Source organism: Pelodiscus sinensis, chromosome 1 (assembly GCF_052426305.1).
Source record: "Pelodiscus sinensis isolate ZL-2025 chromosome 1, ASM5242630v1, whole genome shotgun sequence".
Lineage (NCBI taxonomy): Eukaryota > Metazoa > Chordata > Testudines > Trionychidae > Pelodiscus > Pelodiscus sinensis.
Genome location: NC_143052.1, coordinates 86,378,227 through 86,397,939, shown reverse-complemented (window position 1 = coordinate 86,397,939; position 19,713 = coordinate 86,378,227). Strand labels below are relative to the sequence as shown.

The 19,713-nt window shown below is 45.0% G+C and overlaps 1 protein-coding gene across 1 annotated transcript in view; it reads right to left on the bottom strand.

Annotated features, from left to right (window-relative positions):
• The window catches only part of SCYL2 (SCY1 like pseudokinase 2), a 54,917-nt gene extending 35,811 nt beyond the window's left edge, over positions 1-19,106 (bottom strand). The window contains exons 1-3 of the mRNA XM_006125853.5: positions 18,905-19,106; positions 9,603-9,807; positions 1,739-1,896 (exon numbers count right to left, since the gene is read on the bottom strand). Of these exons, the coding sequence (XP_006125915.1) occupies positions 1,739-1,896; positions 9,603-9,779 (335 nt within the window). The 5' untranslated portion in view covers positions 9,780-9,807; positions 18,905-19,106. The remainder of the gene's footprint in view (positions 1-1,738; positions 1,897-9,602; positions 9,808-18,904) is intronic.
• Positions 19,107-19,713: the final 607 nt, after the last annotated feature.

The window sequence follows — 19,713 nt, the reverse complement described above, 5'->3', positions numbered from 1 at the left end:
TGTGTGGACAGCGTTGGCACGGAGTTGATTGCTGGGGTGGGTTCCTGGATGAATGATGAAGTTGTGCCATGTAATTACTGGAAAGAATTTGTTTGAGATTAGGGGGCTGTCTGTAGGCGAGAACTGGCCTGTCCCCCAAGGCCTGTGAGAGTGAAGGGTCATTTTCCAGGATTGGTTGTAGATTGTTGATAATGCATTGGAGGGGTTTAAGTTGTGGTCTGTAGGTGATGCAAGTGGAATTCTGTTTTCTCTTCTTGGCCTGTCTTGAAGTAGTTCATGTCTGGGTACTCTTCCAGCTCTGTCAATCTGAGATCTGTACCACGTGTTCCACTGTTCCATCCCTCCTCTCCCCAGACCAGAATCTCTCAACCCCTCTCTCCGCACACTCACCCCAAATTATCCACTCCTCCCTTTGCCACAAATCCAAGACTCTTTTCCTATTCCTTCTCTGTTCCTCTGCTCCCTAATTTTCCAACCCAACAAACATTTGCATATATAATTTATTTTCTTTTCAAAAATAGTCTGAGAACCTTCTACATTTTCTGTTATGCTCAGAGGACATTTCCCTAAAATAAAAAATAGCTCCAGTATGCCTCTCTCAAAGAGATATCTGGACATGAAATATAGTCATGTATCTACTAAGGATGGGTTCCAAATTAAAATGACTAGATGTGCTCATATTCAATAGCCATAGCATGTCCCATTCAATGATCCAGATAATATGAAAATTGGCCGACTAGCAACCCACATGGGTACCATACACACACACACACACACACACACACACACACACACACACACACAGTTTTGTGCATGAGTGTTAAGCTAAAACCATCTGTAAAGATTAGCGTTGGGGAAGCAGTACTGAAAATGTTATTCAACAAACGGGTAGTGGATGCCAAGCATCAGTTGAAGTAAACGTCAAGCAACTGAGACCTGCTGGAGCAGTCAGAATCATGGTTTGACCCAACAGGTACGTGCAAAACATTTTTGGTGAAACAACCCCAAATGTTTATGACTAGTCCACCCCACCATGAGGTACATGAACTTTCAAGAGAATCTGAGCAACCATGCAGGTACAAGAGCTCTTACAAGAATTGATCTCAAAACAAAGTTCTCTCAGTCTTAACTAGTCAGGGAGCTGATACACATCAATAATTTTAACTTTTTAAATTATGGGTGAGCTCTGCTGCTACAAGTTTAGGCAAAGAAGGGGAAAGACCAAAGGATCTAAGAAAAACAGTATTATTCATGAATTTTTACCAAGTAGTAGCCCAAACAAAAGAAACCAAAGCCAAAAAAACTTTTTGTATTTGCAGTTACAGTGATTTCAGCACTCTTTCAAGTAACAATGTAACTTGACAAATGAATATTTTAGCAGTTGAAGTCAGCCACATAATGTATCTTCAACAGCTCTGTGAGTAATGTCAGAAAAAGCAACATTTTGGGCAACACTGTAAGTAGGACATGGTAATATATGACCTACTTTTATTATTTACTCTAATTGCAAGTCCCTATCTTTTAAAAACAATAAGTAATCCTGTGGCACCTTAGAAACAAATATATATATCTATTATGTGTTAGTCTTTTAAGATGCCATAGGACTACTCATTTTTAAAGCTACAGACTAACACTGCTACCCCTGCATATCATATTATTATTTCTGCACATTTTTTTAAATGCCCCAAACTTTCATGTCCAGCAAAAAATTCAAACTTACAATTTTACTAAAATTTACCTGGATTCTTCTAAGGGATGTTGGACAGTAACTAGCCGAGGGTGTCGAAGCCTTGTTAGCTGTTGAACTCCTCGCTTTAATGAATCAATAATCTGATCCTTTTCAAATTTCTGATATTTGTCTATTAACTTTTTATCGAAGACGAAAACTGCAACTTCCTAAAAATTAGCAACAAAATTTAATTGGTATTACCAAAGCCACACAGTAAAATTACTACGACAGGATTTACTAAAGCAGAAAGCAGTTCATTATACATCCATAGCCCAAAGCTATACTAGTTTACTTCAGTTACAATCAACATGATTTTTTTCTCTCATAAGAATATATGTTTTCCTGAGCCAATAAAATAGTGCTACATACTTTATAAACAATAATGAATTGACTGTTAACCACAAGCTTGTGTTAGTGGTATCAGCACTCTTGTGCAATAACTAAGTAGTTCATCTGAAGACAGCAGCTGGCCTGATTTTAAATAAATGGAAGCTTTGGATACTTAGTTTACGTATTGGTAATTTAGTTTGAAAATAGGCTTATTTTATTTGTTAGAATGATACTTTTCTAACTAAATCTTTTAATAATGTCCTCTCAATCTGAACGCTATCCTTTACTAGAAAGCAATCCTCAGTCTCAACGAATGTCTCAAGATTTAACAAATTTAAAGTAATTTCCACATGATTTGTCCCTTTAATTTTTATATAGCAGAAGCCTTCTATGGTACATTAAATCACTACTACAGGTTGGACCTCCTTGGTCTGGCACTGTCAGGAAATGGTCCTGAACTAGGAAATATGCTGGACCAGTGAGGTATCCAGCCACTTCCCCTCCCCACTCCCGGCTCCACTCTGGCCCGAGACCCTCCCTTACTGCCTGTGTGACTGGGCTGTCGCTGGCACCAATCCCAAGGCCTGGCACATATGGGCTTCCCAAACTGCAGCGGAGTAAAGAATGGCACACACTTTCCAATTCTAGCACCAGACGACCTAGCCTTTGTGTATATTAACTGCATGGGGTATTTCTCTAGGGTTCTGCAGGATGACCATGGAGGTTTCACAGATATTAATGCAGACTGGTCCAGAAAGGTACAAAGCACAAGCATCTTTCGGAACGCTGGCCTTTTCAGAAAGCTGCAACCAGAGACTTTCTTCCCAGACCAAATCACCATGGGGAGGTAAGGGGAGAGGAAATCCTTACTGTGATTCTTGAAGACCCTGCCTACCCTTTATGCTGTGGCTCATAAAGCCATACATGAGGACAGCAGCAAGGAGTGATTCAACAACAGGCTGAGCAGATGCAAAATGACTGTGGAATGTGCTTTTGGCTGTTACAAACATTGTCATTGAGCTTTGGAAGGGAAGCTGGACTTTGTCAATAATATCCCTATTGTTATTGCCGAATGGGGTCTGTGGGTGGGATCCTTTGAACATGGCTTCTACTGGGAACATGCTACACCATGGCAAGGCATCTCCCAAATGGGGTGAGCACTGAAAGACGCAAGCGAATGGGCTGGCTGGAACAGACAGGTATGGGGTGTTGGTGTTTCTAGCCCCCAAGGAGAAGGTGCTGGGAGCACCAAGGCACTGGGGGAAGTGCTGGCTACTTAAGTCTTGTGGGCAGAGCCTGAGAGGTGCTGACTGGCTCACACTGGCCCCGTTTGGGTCTGACACCACAGTTTAAGGCTTAATTTTTGTATTCAAGCCTGTCAGTGTGAAAGAAACTATTTGCATATATTTGCAGCCAAACTTAAGTTGCGGCCCTCAGCATGTGCTGTATCATTGTGGGCCCAGGGGCTTCCGAAGTTGAGTAGCCCTGACTGAGAGCAACAAGGGAAATCCCAGGTGCAGTGGGGCAGGGGAAAAGGCTAGGAAAACCCTTGCTGTACTGACACAGGCAGGGAAACCCTTTGTTGCAGAATCCTTTTATGAAGATGGGCAGGGTGCCAGGCAGGGGTTACCATTCATGTACGGCTGTATTGTGATCTGGGTAGGTGAAAACTAGGGAGAGCACTGAAAGAGGGAGCGAACATTTAGCTGCTTAGGGTGAGCAGGGAAGCAAATGAGGGTCCTTCACGCGACTGCAGGTTCACTCTGGGATCATATATGTGGCTTGTCTTTGGGCAGCAATGGTCGTCTTCTCCTCCACTCCCCCCAAATGACGGCACAATGGTGAGGGAATGTCAGCCTTCAGAGATCAAACACGATGTTTGCTTTGCCAGCTAAGCGGAGGAGAAGGGTAGCATAGCAGCTGCATGAATCACCGATGAGTTCTGTGAGGTATATTACCAACACGTAAGAAAATGCATCTATGGTCTGTTTGCCATCTGACTGGTAGCAGCCTCACACAGAAACCTCTTTGCGGGTAACAAAACAGTTGACTGCAAGCCCCTATAGATGCCGAGTCCCCTGGCACTGGGTCTCCCTTCCCTTTGGCACATTCGGCCACAACTTCCTTCTCTTCTCCCGGCCCAGTGCTGGATGCCCCCTTAGCCTCTGAGGTATCCACGGGACTCTTCAGAGTGGAGGTGTGGTCACCTCCAAGTATATCATCCAGTGCTTTGTAGTACCTGCAAGTCATGGGCGCAGCACCAGAGTGGCTGTTTACTTCCTGCCCCTTCTGGTAGGCATTTCACAGCTCTTTCACTTTGACCTTACACTGCAGTATGTCCAAGTCATGGCCAGTGAGAATGCAGTACTACACCAATGTGTCCACACTGGTACCCCAGCGCATTATCCAGAGCAAAGCAAGCTCTACGCTTCCTGTGGAGGTGGGTTACCTAGAACATACTAATTGCAGAACTGGTGCACAAGTGCTTTACCAGTGTGGTACTGTGAAAGTTACAGCACCGGGGGCTGATTTACTGAGCAGTAATTTACCAATGTAGACTTGGCCTAAGATATCTATCTAATCTAGAATGCAAACCACGAGAGAGACAGTAATCAGTTCAGATGCTTGGGAAATGGATGTTTAAAGAAAGGAGAAAAAATAAACTAATGAAACGGATGATAATCCGGGAAGATGACTAATTTTTCCCAGACAGCCTCCAGAGAAAGAATCATTAAAGAATTAACTGTCAAACAAAACTGGCAATCTGGTTTCTTTTTATTCTTATAACAATATTAAGAAAAATAATAAAACAACCTACAGGCTAGAAAGTGGTGCAGCAAAAACAAAAACATACATATTTTCAGTTCCCACAGGAGAGCTACAATATAGTTGCCACATATTTTATAAGGGCCATTTCAAGTTCAATCTCCTATGGTAGTTGCATGACGACTTAATTTTTAAGAGACAAGCAATAAATGGGGGAGGGGGGGGAGAACCAAGTTCAACACATTAAAATATTTTCTGAGATTTTTTTCTTAGAACAGTAGATCTGCTTTATAAAAATTCAGCTTCTATGCCAGATACTCTTCTTCTGCAACGTTTCACTGAAATTTGTCAAGTAGTTGTTTTTAAAACTGTTAAAAATGTTTGCAAAGGACTTCACTTTAACAAATTGTAAATACAGGTTATAACTCCCTGGGCCAGCGTCCTCGGGACCCCAGCCGTCCCGGACCAGGGAATTTGTCAGTTGTGGGAAGTTCAAAGCTTCCCCCTTGACAGCTTGTAAGGCTGGAGTCCCTGCCCTGCTATTGCCGTGGCCTAGGCTCCTACCCTGCTGCCCGCTGGCTGTGCCTGGGGTTACCAGGGGTTCCCCAACTAGGGCCACCCGGCCACCACCAGCCCCACTACCTCCAGTTGTTCCTCGGGGTTTCCCAGCCTGGGCCACCTTACTGCTACCGCTGTGCTGCTGTGGCCTGGCCCCGCTGCCACTGAGGGTTTCCCAGGGTTCCCCAACCATCGCCAGCCCCATTAACAGGGGATCTCTGGCCACCTGACCCACTGACACCAGGGTTCCCTGGTCAGGGTGGAAGCTCCCCAATGTCATCTAGCCTCACTGTTGCTGGGGTTCCCCTGCTGGGGACAGGATTCCCTGGCTGCCGCCTGGCTCCGCTGCTGAGGTTCTCCAGCTGGAGCTCCCGAGCTGCTGCCTGACCCTGCTGCTGCCGGGGGGTTCCCAGTCAGTGCTGCCTGGCCATCAGGGGTTTCCTGAGGTTCCCTAGTTGTCACCAGTTTCATGCCAGGGGCTCTCCTGACCCCACTGACAGTGGGGTTTCCCTGCAGGGGGAGGCTCCCTGCTGCCGCCGAGGTTCCCCTGCCTAGCCTCTGATGGGCCAGGTGGAACTCTGCAAACCCCGGATTCTCTCGGCTGGCTCTCACGGATTTTGCTGGAACAGAGTCTCCCAGATTTGGGAGGTTCAGCCTGTACTAGCATTAATTAGGGGTGTTAAGTATCGGGTAACAGGATAACCGAGTAACCTCTATGGCTCCCGGGGTGGTGGCTTCCTCTCCGGGAGTAGAGAGAGAAGCCCTTGCTTCCCACCCATTGATCAGCCCTTTCCCATTTGGATACTTCTGACCTTATTCACACTGTCTTTGTTCTTCATCTGTAAATGATGATAATTATACAGTAGCCTCATCTCAGAGGGGAGCTGTGAAAATGAAGTCTACAACAAGGAAACTGATAATTCTGTCTTCAGAGAAAGGTTTGAATATCAGGCAGTAAATAAGGGTAGGGCCACACATTGGACAATGAGAAAAAATATTTATTGACTAGACTTCAGTTGTACAGGCAACCTTTAAAGTTAGGAAATGCCAGAATTAAGTGCTTGACTTCGCAACTTTACTAATATTCTTTTATTCAGTGTACAGGTTGAATTTCTCTGGTCCTGCAACATCTGGACCAGTCATGATTTTTGTTAGCTAGATGTCTACTTATCATGCATGTGGCCAAGTTTCTCATGGTCCCATAAAGTTTGTTTACAGCCACTAGTCCTCGCTTAAGTGTTCTGTGCTGTTATTTAGCTCTAATTTATCCCTAAATGTCTTCTAAGAGCCCAGTAAGTAGTGGAAGTGATGGTAATGCTGCTAGACAATAATGACCTCCTTTGATCTGGCGATTCTCTGGTTCTGCACCTGGTTTGGTTAGGTCCCCAGGGTATCAAACTAGAGAGGTTCAACCTGTACTTATTTGGGGAGGGAGTATGATACATATAATCTGGAAAATCATTCTATTCTGTAACTGAATACATACCCAGCATTTGACTACACGATGTACTTCTATGATTTTCTGGAAGCTTAACTAGAGAATTCTTTTTAAGACATATGTTATTTTAATAGGCATCTCTTCTATTTCCAGAAGAGACTCCCCAGCCTCCTATTTTTTCATAGGTTTTTTTTTTTTTTTTTTTAAAGTTGGAGTCTTTTTTTAAAAAAGAAAAAATCACATTTCTTACCAGGCTGTTTTAGTAGTAGCCTCATTCAATTGTGGTTATTTTGAAACTAATCTACTTTCCTGACTTAACTAGTAAATAAATATATATTGATCCTAATAAGATTGTGTGAGTTAACTGATTTTCTGAATAAAACAGAAAACCATGGGTAGCAAGAATTCTAAGGCACAGATGATCATCTGCTTATGCATTCTGCTAATCTTTGAGATGGAGAAGATGGTTCGATTAGAAAGCTCTCTCAAGTGCCCCCATCCCTAACTGTGTCTTTGCAGCTACATTTAAGAAGAGGGAAGGACTAATGCCTCTTTAGGCCAGGAAATGAATAAATAAAAAAAATGTTCACAGCAATATGAAGTAAACAATCAACAAATTCCACAATGGACTGAACAAAGTGCAGAGACTTAGCTGATTTTTTTAATGTATGTATGTGTGCACACTCACACACATAGAACTACATAGGAAGATTCATAATAAAGGGTGCTTAGTGTTTAGAGATATACTCCCACTACCTTAAACTGACAGCTGAGATAGGCCAATATAATTTCAAAGCACAATATTCTCACCCAATCCCACAATATACCTGATCTCCACTTATCTAGGGAACAAGAGACTTAAGGTCAGTCTGTTTCTCCCTAGCACAGAACTGCTGGGTTTTTATAAGCGTTTTTAAAAGATGTGTATTACTGAAATACAGGTTTAGAATCTATATCCAGATGGCCAAATAATCTATATTTGAATACTGAATACCTATTTGTAGTGGAAAGAATCGAATGCTGATAATGATAACTACAGTTCTTTTTTCAGCAGTATTTGAAACACAGAACACTTATGGATCATTTTGGGGAAGTTTGTCATCTCTGCCAGTGACATCACTGACAGCAACTCACAAGCTGCCAGAAGGCTGGAATGGCAGAAGATAAATACTAAGCAACAATACAATAAATGTATCTTACACTTTTCTGTATATCTTAGCAATATTTGGAAGGAGTCTACCAAAAATCTTAACTCCTCACAAACACCTAGGAAAACACATCCATCAAGTGATACTTAGTATTTGCCACACCAAGGAGTTTCATGGCATCAGATAGAATGCAGCTGCAAATACCAGAAGCGGGAGGAAGAGATGGGAGAAGCGCCACAGTTGACCGCTCCATAGCACCAGCCAGAGCAGCAACTACCCTACACTGTCTGGGTCTGACTTCCCACCTCTGACCTGGCCTCGGGGTGCGGGAGGAGAAGAGATGGTGTGTGTTTGTGTGAAGAGCTGCCCCGGGGCTATCTCTGTCTGATTACAGTACTGCAGTTGGGGGGTGGAAGGGAAGAGCGTGGACAACAAATGTCCCCACATACCTCCCCTAAACTCCTCACATTGGCTCAGGAAAAGGTTCCAGGCCTCGCAGCCCCCCTAAAACTAATTTGTAGATCCCCTGAAACTGGCTCACGAACCCCCAGTTGAGAATGGTTGGCTAACTACTGAGCAATGTTAATGTTCTCTCTAATTTTTTCTATCCATGTACAGAATTAACTTTGTAACCTGAGTTGAGGCATGTGCACATGTGCCCCACCAGCTGAAACATACGCTGCCAGCTCTGGGTTCTATGCTAATCGGATGAGTGGCACCTGAATCTCTCCAAGATGGCCACCTCAATTTACAAGAAACACTGATAATGAGCATCTATTTAACTAAATTATATTACTTTTTACCCCTTCTACTGCATGCTAAAAATTCTCAGGCACTTCCAAGACTAAGATGATGCATTTCTCATCTGTACTGTACTTCACAGCATGCTGTGAATAATAAGAGTATAAGGAAAAATCAGTGATACAGTTAAAATTAACTATGGGTATCTAAAGAATACTTATATATTTTATGAATTTAAAATGTTAATATATTTTAAATGGTAATTGTGAATATAGTATTTACAGGAATGAGATTAACAATGACCTGAAACAGTTATTGTGAAGGCACTTAGCACAGGAAGCCTTCCCCCGCATACTCTTGGTTAACAAATCTCACATGTAACGTTACTTACTGCTCAATTTCTGCATCTCAATTGATCAGCAAGTATACAGTGTCAGTCTGTGGTGATTAAATGAGCAATGGGAACCTTAAATCAATTAACATACCTGAACTAGGGATGTAAAATCCTATTTAATAAGTTTACCGGTTAAATGTTAACTGGTTAACTGATTAAATGGAAGCGGGCGGGAGGTTTAAACAGCCCCCCGCCGCTGTAGGCATGGGCTGCTCCAGTCCAAGAGCTTCTGGTCTCCCACAGGCTGAAAGCGGCAGCCCCACTCAGGAGCCTGGCAGGGCTGGAGCAGCTCTATGCCTGGGTATCAGGTAACTGGTTACGCATTAATATCCCTAATTTGGATACCTTTTCTGTCTTCATTTTATTACACAAGTTGTAGCACTAGCATCAGTTTATAGAACAAAATGTTCTTCAAAATTCCTAACAAAATTGTTATCGTTCCTCAAGTATGATTTACCATACACATAATGTAACTGGAGGCCTTCACTGAAATCTCACCTGTTTTGTTGATTTTTTAGTTCCATTAAAGATCTTCCAAGCAAGCCCATTGCCACCACTGGCAATATGTCGGCCAACATCAAATTCCCTGGTAACAGGATTTCCCATCACTGCACTGGTGACATCAGCTGTTACCTTTGTAACAGTACTTTTCAACTTATTCAGCATAGACTCCATTGTTCCAACTGTATGCTATCACATTTGCCTACAAACAGAGGAGGGGGAACGGGGAAAAAAAAACACAATTGTTTCCATTTCTGTTAAGAGAAGGTCCTGCAAATCATTAGTATACTTTTAATAGTTCATACTATTAAAAAAACAGAACACAAAGACAGCTGTAGAAAATCTATATTTTAAAAAGGAAGCGTAAAGCTTTATGCTTAATATCGCTAATAATTAACAGTAAAAGGTGCAGTCACATTGAATACATTTTAAAAATAAGTCCTCTCATTGTACCTGCCAAAACTCATGCTTGAAATTCAGTGTTTTGCCTGAAACAACTGCTGATGTTACTAACATTTTCTGTTGTGATGTGTTAATGAGTCCATCAGCTGATGCAGAGAAAGTGAAAGAGCTGCTTTTTCTTTGCTTTGCTTTAGAATTAGTGCTTCTACATGTTGTATGTGGGGTTCTGTTCTTCTACATGGTTATGCAATTTAAGGGACGCAAGAATATGGTTTAGAATAAATTTCATTTTCACCTGTAACTACGTATTAATAATTTCCTCATTTAATTGAAGTATTTAACTATAAACAACTGCTGCTAGTAACAGCAGGAAAACACTATTGTCTAGCAGCTCAAACCATGAATATGAATATATTTCTGCTGCTGGGTGTGCTATTGAAGGAATAAAAGTATAACTTATACTGAAACTGCGACAGAGACACTCATGTCTTGCTCCCTACCTGCAGTAATAATTAATTTAGAATCATTATATCACCCTTTTCAGTTTTTTAAATTTCTGCTGGATGCTTCATCCCACTTACGCTAGGTGGAGAAAATGTGGTGCAGAAAGGAAGGCAGTAGCCCACTTTTGTTCCAGTCCTACAAACGTTTAACTTTAAGCTCATGAGTAGCTTGTGTGGCTTCAATAGGATTACTCACATGCATAAAGTCAGGCAAATAATTATTTACAGGATCAGGGCCTTAATTATGTAGTTATGAAGAGTTAAGTATTGACAAATACATTTGAGCTGAAGCAACTGAACTTCATGATACAGAACCACACCAATGCAGAAGTTTCCTGTTCAACCAGCTACTTAACAGGAATAGAGATCAAGGAATGAAATTTATTTCAGAGTAATTATGTATTTAATTGTAGAGTGTTAATGCTTTGTTAATGCTTTGTTGGAAGGGTGAGTGAAAATAAGTTAGAGAAAGATACTTGCTCAACATGCGAAAGGAATACATCGGGGTGGGAAACCTTTTCTGAGCAGGGGTTGCTGACCCCCCGGCAAGTAGATTTTATGTACACCAGCCCTATGGTGGAATGGCAGGGGGCGAGGAGCTGGAATGACAACATGGGCTCCCCAATGATGGGAGGGGGAGGAGCTCTGAGCCTCGGGGGTCAAATCTAGGCAAGCCGGGGGCTGCAGGCTCCCCACCCTTGGACTACACAAATCAAGAACCAAAAAGATACCAAGATAAAAATATATATGCAGGTTGAAATTCTCTAGTCTGGCAACATCCGTAGTCCAGAATGATTTTTGTTTGCCAGAAACTTGCTTATTATGGACGTGTCCAAGTTTCCCATGGTCTCAAAGTTTGTTTACAGATGCCAGTCCTGGCTCTCAAGCTCTAATTTACCCCTGAATGTCTTCTAAGAGCCCAGTAAGTAGTGGAAGTGCTGCTAATCCTGCTAGACAATACTGACCTCCCATGGATGGACAAACTCTCTTGTTCAGCACTGGTCAGGTTCTGAGGGTGCCAGATTAGAGAGGTTTAACCTGTACTATATGATTTTCTGATATTGCTTTTTCCTGTAACTAACTTTCATTTAGATATGCAGAAACAACATATCCTAGTTGAATTCCTTCTAAGTGACTGTCCATTTCTGAAAATAATCTTCACGTAAAATTGGGCCCATTCATGCAAGGTCTTGAGTGCTCTCTATCCCTGTTGGGGTCAACAGGAGGGCAGTGATCACTACCCCACTGAATGTCTCTTTACTAAGACAGTAATATTGTAAGAACTATTAAGGATCTTAGATACCATGTAACTGAATAGTCGTGCAACTGCACAAAAGGTTATTGGTTACATGACTATTCAATAGTCCCCAGGTGGTCCGGGCTAGTACCTGGTGTGCTCCCAGCCCCACTCCCAGGGAGCCCCCTGCCATCCCATGTTGCTGCATCTGTATCAAAGGCAGCAGTGCGGGGTGGCAGGGGGAGCCAGTTTAAAAACCAGCTCCCCAAGCATACCAGCTGTTTCTGACCACAGCGAGTTCTGACCCCCAGTGGACAGGGGCTGCTGCCACAAAGCAGACTCTGTCCAAGGGATGCTCAGACCCCTCGCAAAGAGGGGCTGCTTCGTGGCAGTCTCCACTGCCTCCCCCCACCCTGCTGCCACTATCAGGCGGCACTGTCCTCCCCTACCCCCTCTGATTCACTGATTTGGGCTCAAAATCAGAGTAACCATATCTCTCAAGGATATGCAACACAGAATCTTAGGGTACAGAATAGGCACAATGGGCAAAGAACTAAGGTAAAACAGGTCTATGACAGTGGGATTAAATATTAAACAAATAAGTTAGTTACTTCAATCTTGTTAAAATAATTTAGATCTATTTTACTTTTTGCTGTTAATATTACTCACTTTTGTATTTTATTCAGCATGGACAATGAAACTATATCAGTTTCTTTTTAATCGCCTACTAACGTTGGTTCTTTGTACTTGAAGTCACAACATGGGAGGAACATGTTCAAAATCCTTATTACACTGAAAGTATGACATGAACAAGTTCCTGTTGATATTTTTTTATGTACAGGCAGTCCCCGAGTTACGCGGATCCGACTTATGTCGGATCCGCATTTACGAACGGGGCTCTCTCGCCCCGGAGGTCGCAGGCAGCGGGACCGCCCAGAGCGCAGCGGTCCCGCCACCTCAACATCCGGGGCGAGAAAAGCTGCTCCAGGTGTCCCTGGTCTGCTGGGGACCATCTCCAGCAGACCAGGAACACGGGGAGCAAAGCTGCAGCAGCAGCGGGGTCCCGCGCCTCTGAGGCTTTGCTCCCCGTGTCCCTGGTCTGCTGGGGGGGGGGGGGGCGCAGCTAGTGCGCCGCCCCCCCCCCCCCAGCAGACCAGGCTTTTGTTGTGGACCCTCGGGTAGAGCAGCTGGGGTGCTGCCGGGTTGGTCCTGCAGGGACCTACCTGGCAGCCCAGCTGTTCTGTCCCAGGCTCGAGATTCAGCCGCTGTTGAAACTGATCAGTGGCTGATTCCAGGAAGCTGGGGGCAAAGCAATTCTGCCTCCAGCTTCCTGTAGTCAGCCCCTGGTCAGTTTCAGCAGCAGCGGCTGAATCTGGAGCCAGTTCCGACTTACATACAAATTCAACTTAAGAACAAACCTATAGTCCCTATCTTGTACGTAACCTGGGGACTGCCTGTATTCAAATTCCTTATGTATACTCAAGTTTGAAGAGTCTCTCTGCTTGAATGACATGACATTGGTTCCAGTTATATTGGAAGAAGCATTCTCTGCTAGAGGTAGCAGATCCACATGGTAATTGTATTAAAAAGATTGGAGAAGGCAGTAAGGGAGGATACTAACAAAAAAAATATCAACAAAAGTGCGAGAATTTACAAATAGGCCTAGTATGCAAGATCAAATATGCTCATTCCCATCTTGGCACTGTACAAAGGTAAACCACTATTTCAGCAGAGGAAAGAGATAATGAGCCAATTTAATCTCTTAGCATGCAGACTGTTTTCATAAATTAATGTCTGTTAATACTGCCAGTATATTTTGATAAATCCTTGTGTTGACAATATGAGTGAAATCAAAGATGAGTTTTGTTTTTATAAAAACAGCTCCTTTATTACCAGTTTCAACTAGGGATATTAGCTACTGATTAATTTAATAATAATGCAACCCCACAGAATCTTAGCAGTTACACAATTATTCGATAGTACACGGAGGGCGGGGGCAGCAGCCAGTACACTTCCAGCCTCACTACCTGACAGCCCCCTGCGCTGCTGCTTCTGATACAGGGGAGGGCCTGATCTTCTTGTGGACGGTCTGCACCGGCATGCCATGGAGCACCCTCTGTCCACCGCATGCCTTGGCCCACCACAGACTGAGACTGTTCTGTGGCAGCCTCCTCTGCCCACACCCCACACTGCTGAATAGATCAGAAGAATGACTTCTCATGTAGTAAGAGGCATGGGAGACAGCAAGTGGCTTGGCGGAGCCAGCATGTGTGGAAAGACAAGTTCCCACATGTACCAGCTCCCGCCTGCCCCCCTCACTTTCCATGTTGCTGCCTCTCTAATAGAGACAGCAGCACGGGAGTGGGAGGGGGGCAGGCAGCTCCGCGGGATCTGCTGCTCATGGGGAGCCTGCTTAAAAGCAAGCTCTTGCCTCCCTTCCCTCACCCCACCCCCCATTGCGGCTTCTGATACAGAGGCAGTAAAAGGGAAAAAGTGTGTGCAGTCGACAGGATTAACCAATAAACTCAGGCTTACTGGTTAATCATGTAGTTGACTATTCATTGACATCCCTAGTTTGAATTATCCCATATTAAATGTCAGTTGTAGTATCTGGAGAGACAATCCATGTGGATCAAGTATAAAAACAATTTTAACTTGGGGAGTGGCAATTTCAATAACACAAATTAAGGTCAAAATAGCTGTATTTAAAAATAAGAAAGTCTAAGTAAATCACACTAACATCAGCTTCTTCAGCAGTATTTTCAAGACTAAAATTAAACTCTTATACATAGCAAAAGTAATAATGACAAGATAATGAAGTAACTGCTCAATGAAGAAGGAAAAACAATAACAGAAAATGTGGAAAAGGCAAAAGTGCTTAATGACTTCTTTGTTTCAGTTTTCACCAAGAAGGCTGCTGCTGATGAGATGCTTACAGTAGTGAATACAGGAGAAAAGGAAGTTGATTCAGAAATTAAAACAGGAAAAGAACAAGTTAAAAATTACTTAGAAAAGTTAGATGTCTTCAAGTCACTAGGGCTTGATGAAATGCATCCTAGAATACTCAAGGAGCTCATAGTGGACCACAAGCTAAATATGAGTCAAGTGTTACACTGTTGAAAAAAAGCAAACAAAAAACAAACACCCTCTCCCCTCAAAAGGCAAACTTTATTTTGTGATGCATTAATAGGAGTGTTGTAAGCGAGACATGAGAAGTAATTCTTCCGATCTATTCCACACTCATTAAGCCTCAACTCAAGTGTCCAGTTCTGGGCACCACATTTCAGGAAAGAAGTGGACAAATTGGAGAGGATCCAGAGAAGAGCAACAAAATGATTAACGGTCTAGAAACATCACCTTCTAGAGAAGACTGGAACAACCAGATTTGTTTAGTTTGGAAAAAAGTCGACTCAGAAAGGACATATAGCAACTTTCAAGTACTTAAAAGGGTGTTACAAGATGGAGAAAAAATATTCTCTTTTGCTTCTTGTTCTAGCACCAAAAGTTATGGACTTAGGTTGCAGCAGTGGAGGTTTATCATAGAATACTAGGACTGGAAGGAACCTCAAGAGGTCATCGAGTCCAGTCCCCTGCCCTCATAGTAAGACCCAGTACCATCTAGACCATCCCTGATAGATGTCTATCTAACCTGCTCTAAAATATCTCCAGAGATGGAGATTCCACAATCTCCCTAGGCAGCTTATTCCAGTGTTTAACCTCCCTGACAGTTAGGAAATTTTTCTTAATGTCTAACCTAAACTTCCCTTGCTGCAGTTTCAGCTCATTGCTTCTTGTTCTATCTCCCCGAGGTCAAGGAGAACAATTTTTCTCCCTCCTTCTTGTGATACCCTTTTAGATACCTGAAAGCCACTATCATGTCCCCTCAATCTTCTCTTTTCCAAACTAAAGAAGCCCAATTCTTTCAGTCTTCCTTCACAGGTCATGTTCTCTAGACCTTTAATCATTCTTGTTACTCTTCTCTGGACCTTCTCCAATTTCTCCACATCTTTCTTGAAATGTGGTGCCCAGAAATGGACACAATACTCCAACTGAGGCCTAATCAGCACAGAGTAGTGCGGAAGAATGACTGGACATTTAGGAAAAACTTCCTAACTGTCTGGAATAAATTGCCTAGGGAGGTTGTGAAATCTTCATCAGTGGAGATAATTAAGAGCAGATTAGATAAATGTTTGTGTGGGTTGATCTACATGGTGCTTGGTCCTGCCAGGAGTGCAGGGGACTGACCTTGATGTTCTCCCAAGGTCCCTTCCAGTTCTAGTATTCTATTAATAATGTCAAACATCCAGAAGTATTTTACACTTTTAAATTAAAATACAGAAGACACGCAAAACCAAGAAAACTGCAGTATCTTAGTAAATATAATACTTAAGGCAACAAGAATTTGGCACTCTAGAAGTATTTTAAATAGAACTGTCCTTATTCCTGTTTGCCATTTTAGTACAATATCAGACCCTAATCCTATAAATTGGTGGGTATGGGGGAACCCTTACACGTGCGTGGAATTCCATTACAGTCAGCAGGGGATCTATGCTGTTTGCCTACGTCAGGGGTCAGCAACCTTTCCAAAGTGGCGTGCTTAGATAGAACCCTGCTGCCCTGGGCTGCACTGCTCTCCCAGAAGGGAGGGATGGGCTCTCTCTACAGTGTGCCTGCTTGGTCTCCCGCCCTGGGTTCTGCTTCAGCTTTTCCTGTGGGGGTGGGAAGAGCACTGCATATGTACTTCCCTGCAAGCCAGATCCGTATGGAACCTTGGGGCTTTCCTGCCCTCCCTGCATGAAGCCGGCGCCGTCTCCAATCCGGAGGCACAATGCTGGATTACCAGGACAGGCTCCCCGCTGTGGGTGGGGAGGAGTGAGGGGGAGTCTGTTCATTGTGCGTGCCACTGAAAATCATCTTGCGTGCCACTTACGACACACATGCCGTATGTTGCTGACTCCAGCCTACAAAGATCAGCGTGCTGAACAAGAGACTTACATTTTTGCTAAGACAACATGTGAATGAGACAAAAGATGGGGAAACATTAAAAATACTGAAAATAAAAATAAAGGCAACACAAATAATCCCTCAACTATTCAGATTTAATTTGAGTACAGTAATTCCTCATTTAACACTATAGATATGTTTCAGAAAATGGTCGTGTTAAGTGAAAACATGTTATGCGGGGTCAATTTTCCCATTGAAAATAATGGAAAAGGTGGGGGTTGCGTTTCAAGCAGTGGTGTCTGTTGGGACCGGGACATAAGGTTAGGGGAGAAAGGAGACTGAGTTACAGCAGCGAGGGGAGGTGTTTGGCTCAGGGGAAAGAAAGGGGAGGAGAGGGGAGGGAGATTGGGTTGGGAATATGCCTGTGACAGGTCTGCCGGGACCTGCACTGCATCCAGCGAGGGGGGGTTGCCGAGGAACAGTGCAGTGAACAGCGAACCCACCGGTGCTTTGCAGGGAGGCAGGAGAAACCCCGTGCAGCCAACGGTGACGGGCCCCACCCAGCCACCAGCCTGCAAGCGGGGGTGGAGGAGAGGGGGCAAGACGTCCGGCGAGGGACAGTCAGCGGGGAACGGCGCAGCAAGTGGTGAACTCTCTGCTGCTTTGAAGGGAGGCAGGGGAAGCCCCATGCTGCTGCCGGCAATGGGCTGGCTGGGGAAATCGTGTTATTCCAGGGACAGTTGTGTAATTCAAAAAACTTTCCCTTAAAAAAAAAAAAAATCGTGCCATCGCGAAAACGTGTTAAGCGGGCACGTGTTAAATTAGGAATTACTGTAATCACTTTTGTGTTAGTTTGTTCTCTTTTCTAATGTGGTCATGTGGGGTGGAGTAGTTTGTGAGAAACTGCCACCCATCCTACTTGGCTGCATCAATGCTCAGTCTGTGTAACTCCCCCCTCCCCCCCCAAACACACACAGGCGCACAAGCACACACACGCATAAGCGCCACTACAGCAAGGTTAATACTCCACTTGTGAACAAGTGGATGGCTGGCAATGGTGGCACATCTGACTAAGGAAGACTTAATGCCAAGCCACCCTTAAATACGGTTCCAGAGCTGGCAAGACACCAGCAAAAATGAAGATTACTCCTCACCAGCCCAACAGCAGAGCATAGGAATAATTGGGTCTTAGTGAAGCAAAATGCAGGACAATGTAGCACTTTAAAGACTAACAAGATGGTTTATTAGATGATGAGCTTTCATGGGCCAGACCCCATCTATAACTCATTCCTCCTTTTGGGGGAATGTGATCCCCTTCAAGGGACAGTAGATAGGGGAAAGGATTATATCCCCCAGCAGGGGGAGGTTCAGGCCAAAATCTGATTTTGATCTGAGGAAGTGGGTCTGGCCCACGAAAGCTCATCATCTAATAAACCATCTTGTTAGTCTTTAAAGTGCTACATTGTCCTGCATTTTGCTTCAGCTACACCAGACTAACACGGCTACATCTCTATCACTGGGTCTTAGTGAGATATTTTTGATACCAAGTGGTTCCCTGTATTCTCCTGGCAATCAAGTCTCTACTTTATTTGTAAAAAACAATTCTAATCACATTTTGGAAAGGCATAGATAGGATGGATCAGGTACAGTACAAGAGAACAAAGCAAATCCTTATTTCAGGAGTTCTGTATAGGACACGGCTGAAAACCCGAAGCACTGCAACAGACATATAGTTATTTATCACAGGTTCCCAGCAGGGGGCTGGGAGAGTGCGGGGACCACCTGACGTGTGACACGAGCCACACCGCCACACAAAACGCCCCGTCAGGTGTTGGGAGGGAATAAATTAACACCCCAAACAGGTCACGGGCTAGTCACTGCCGTGTCCTGCCAACAGAGCCACGTACCGCGGTGCGCAGGAGAGGGAAGCACCAAGGCCCCCTCCCAGCTCCTCCCAACCCACCTGGCGCCCCGACAGAGCTTTGATCTGCTCCGCCTGCGCCACCCCCACCTCCTCCAGCCCCGGGGAAGGGGCACAGGGAGGGCAGCTCCGCACCCCCCACGGGCTTATAGCCAGTGACTGTCCGCCCGGCCCGGCACAAAACACCGCCCCGCCTGGCGGCCCTGCCCGGGAGCGGCTTCTGGGCGAGCAGGTCCCGGTGTCGCTAGGCCACAGGCAGCCGCTGCCTCCCCCGCCCTGGCCCGCCTCTCACCTGCGCCACAGGGAAGCGGCGGGGGCTGCGTCCCGCTGTCCGTCTGTCTGGTCGCGCGCTGCTGCCGCGGCTCAGCTCCGTCCCCCCGGCGACTACTCCATGGCGATCGAACCAGGTACCCCCACTCTGCGCTCCCTCACTTCCGCCAGGGGGCAAGGCGGGGCCGGAAGTGACGCTGTGGGAGGCGGGGGCAGAAGGGGGCCGTCGGCTCTAGCGGGGCATTTGATTCCGCCGTTCCGCAGCCAGAGCGAGCAGGGCGCGCGGGGGCCTGGTCAGGGGCTTCCCGCCGCTTGTTCTCCTGTCTCGTGCCGGACCCGCCGGCGCGCTTTCCGCCCCCCGGAGAAAAGGATGGTCCCGTGTGAACCCGCCCGGGTTTTGTTATCCTCGCCCGGCCCGCGGCACTCGCTGCATTCGGCAATATGGGAGAGGGCGGGAATGGCAGCGTCTTCGGCACCGCCCTCCTCTCCTGGGGGCACAGTGATGGAGCGAGGGACGCCAGGCAGCCCCTCCTGGCTTGAGGTACCAATAACAACTAAATACGGGCTTTTCGCCGTCCGCATCTCCACTATAAAAACTTCCAGCACCCTCTCCTGCGGGGAATGACCTGCTGCGCTGTGAGCTCCTTTGATAACGCTTGGTACAGCTGCCTGCTTTTGCATGTCAGTACCTCATATATTGATAGGCTATGTCTACACTGGTATGACATGATTTTGCACAATAACTCTTTTGCGGAAGAGTTCTTGTGCAAAATCTCTTCCAGAAGAGAGCGTCTACACTGGCATGTGCCTTTGGGCAAGAGCCTCCATGCC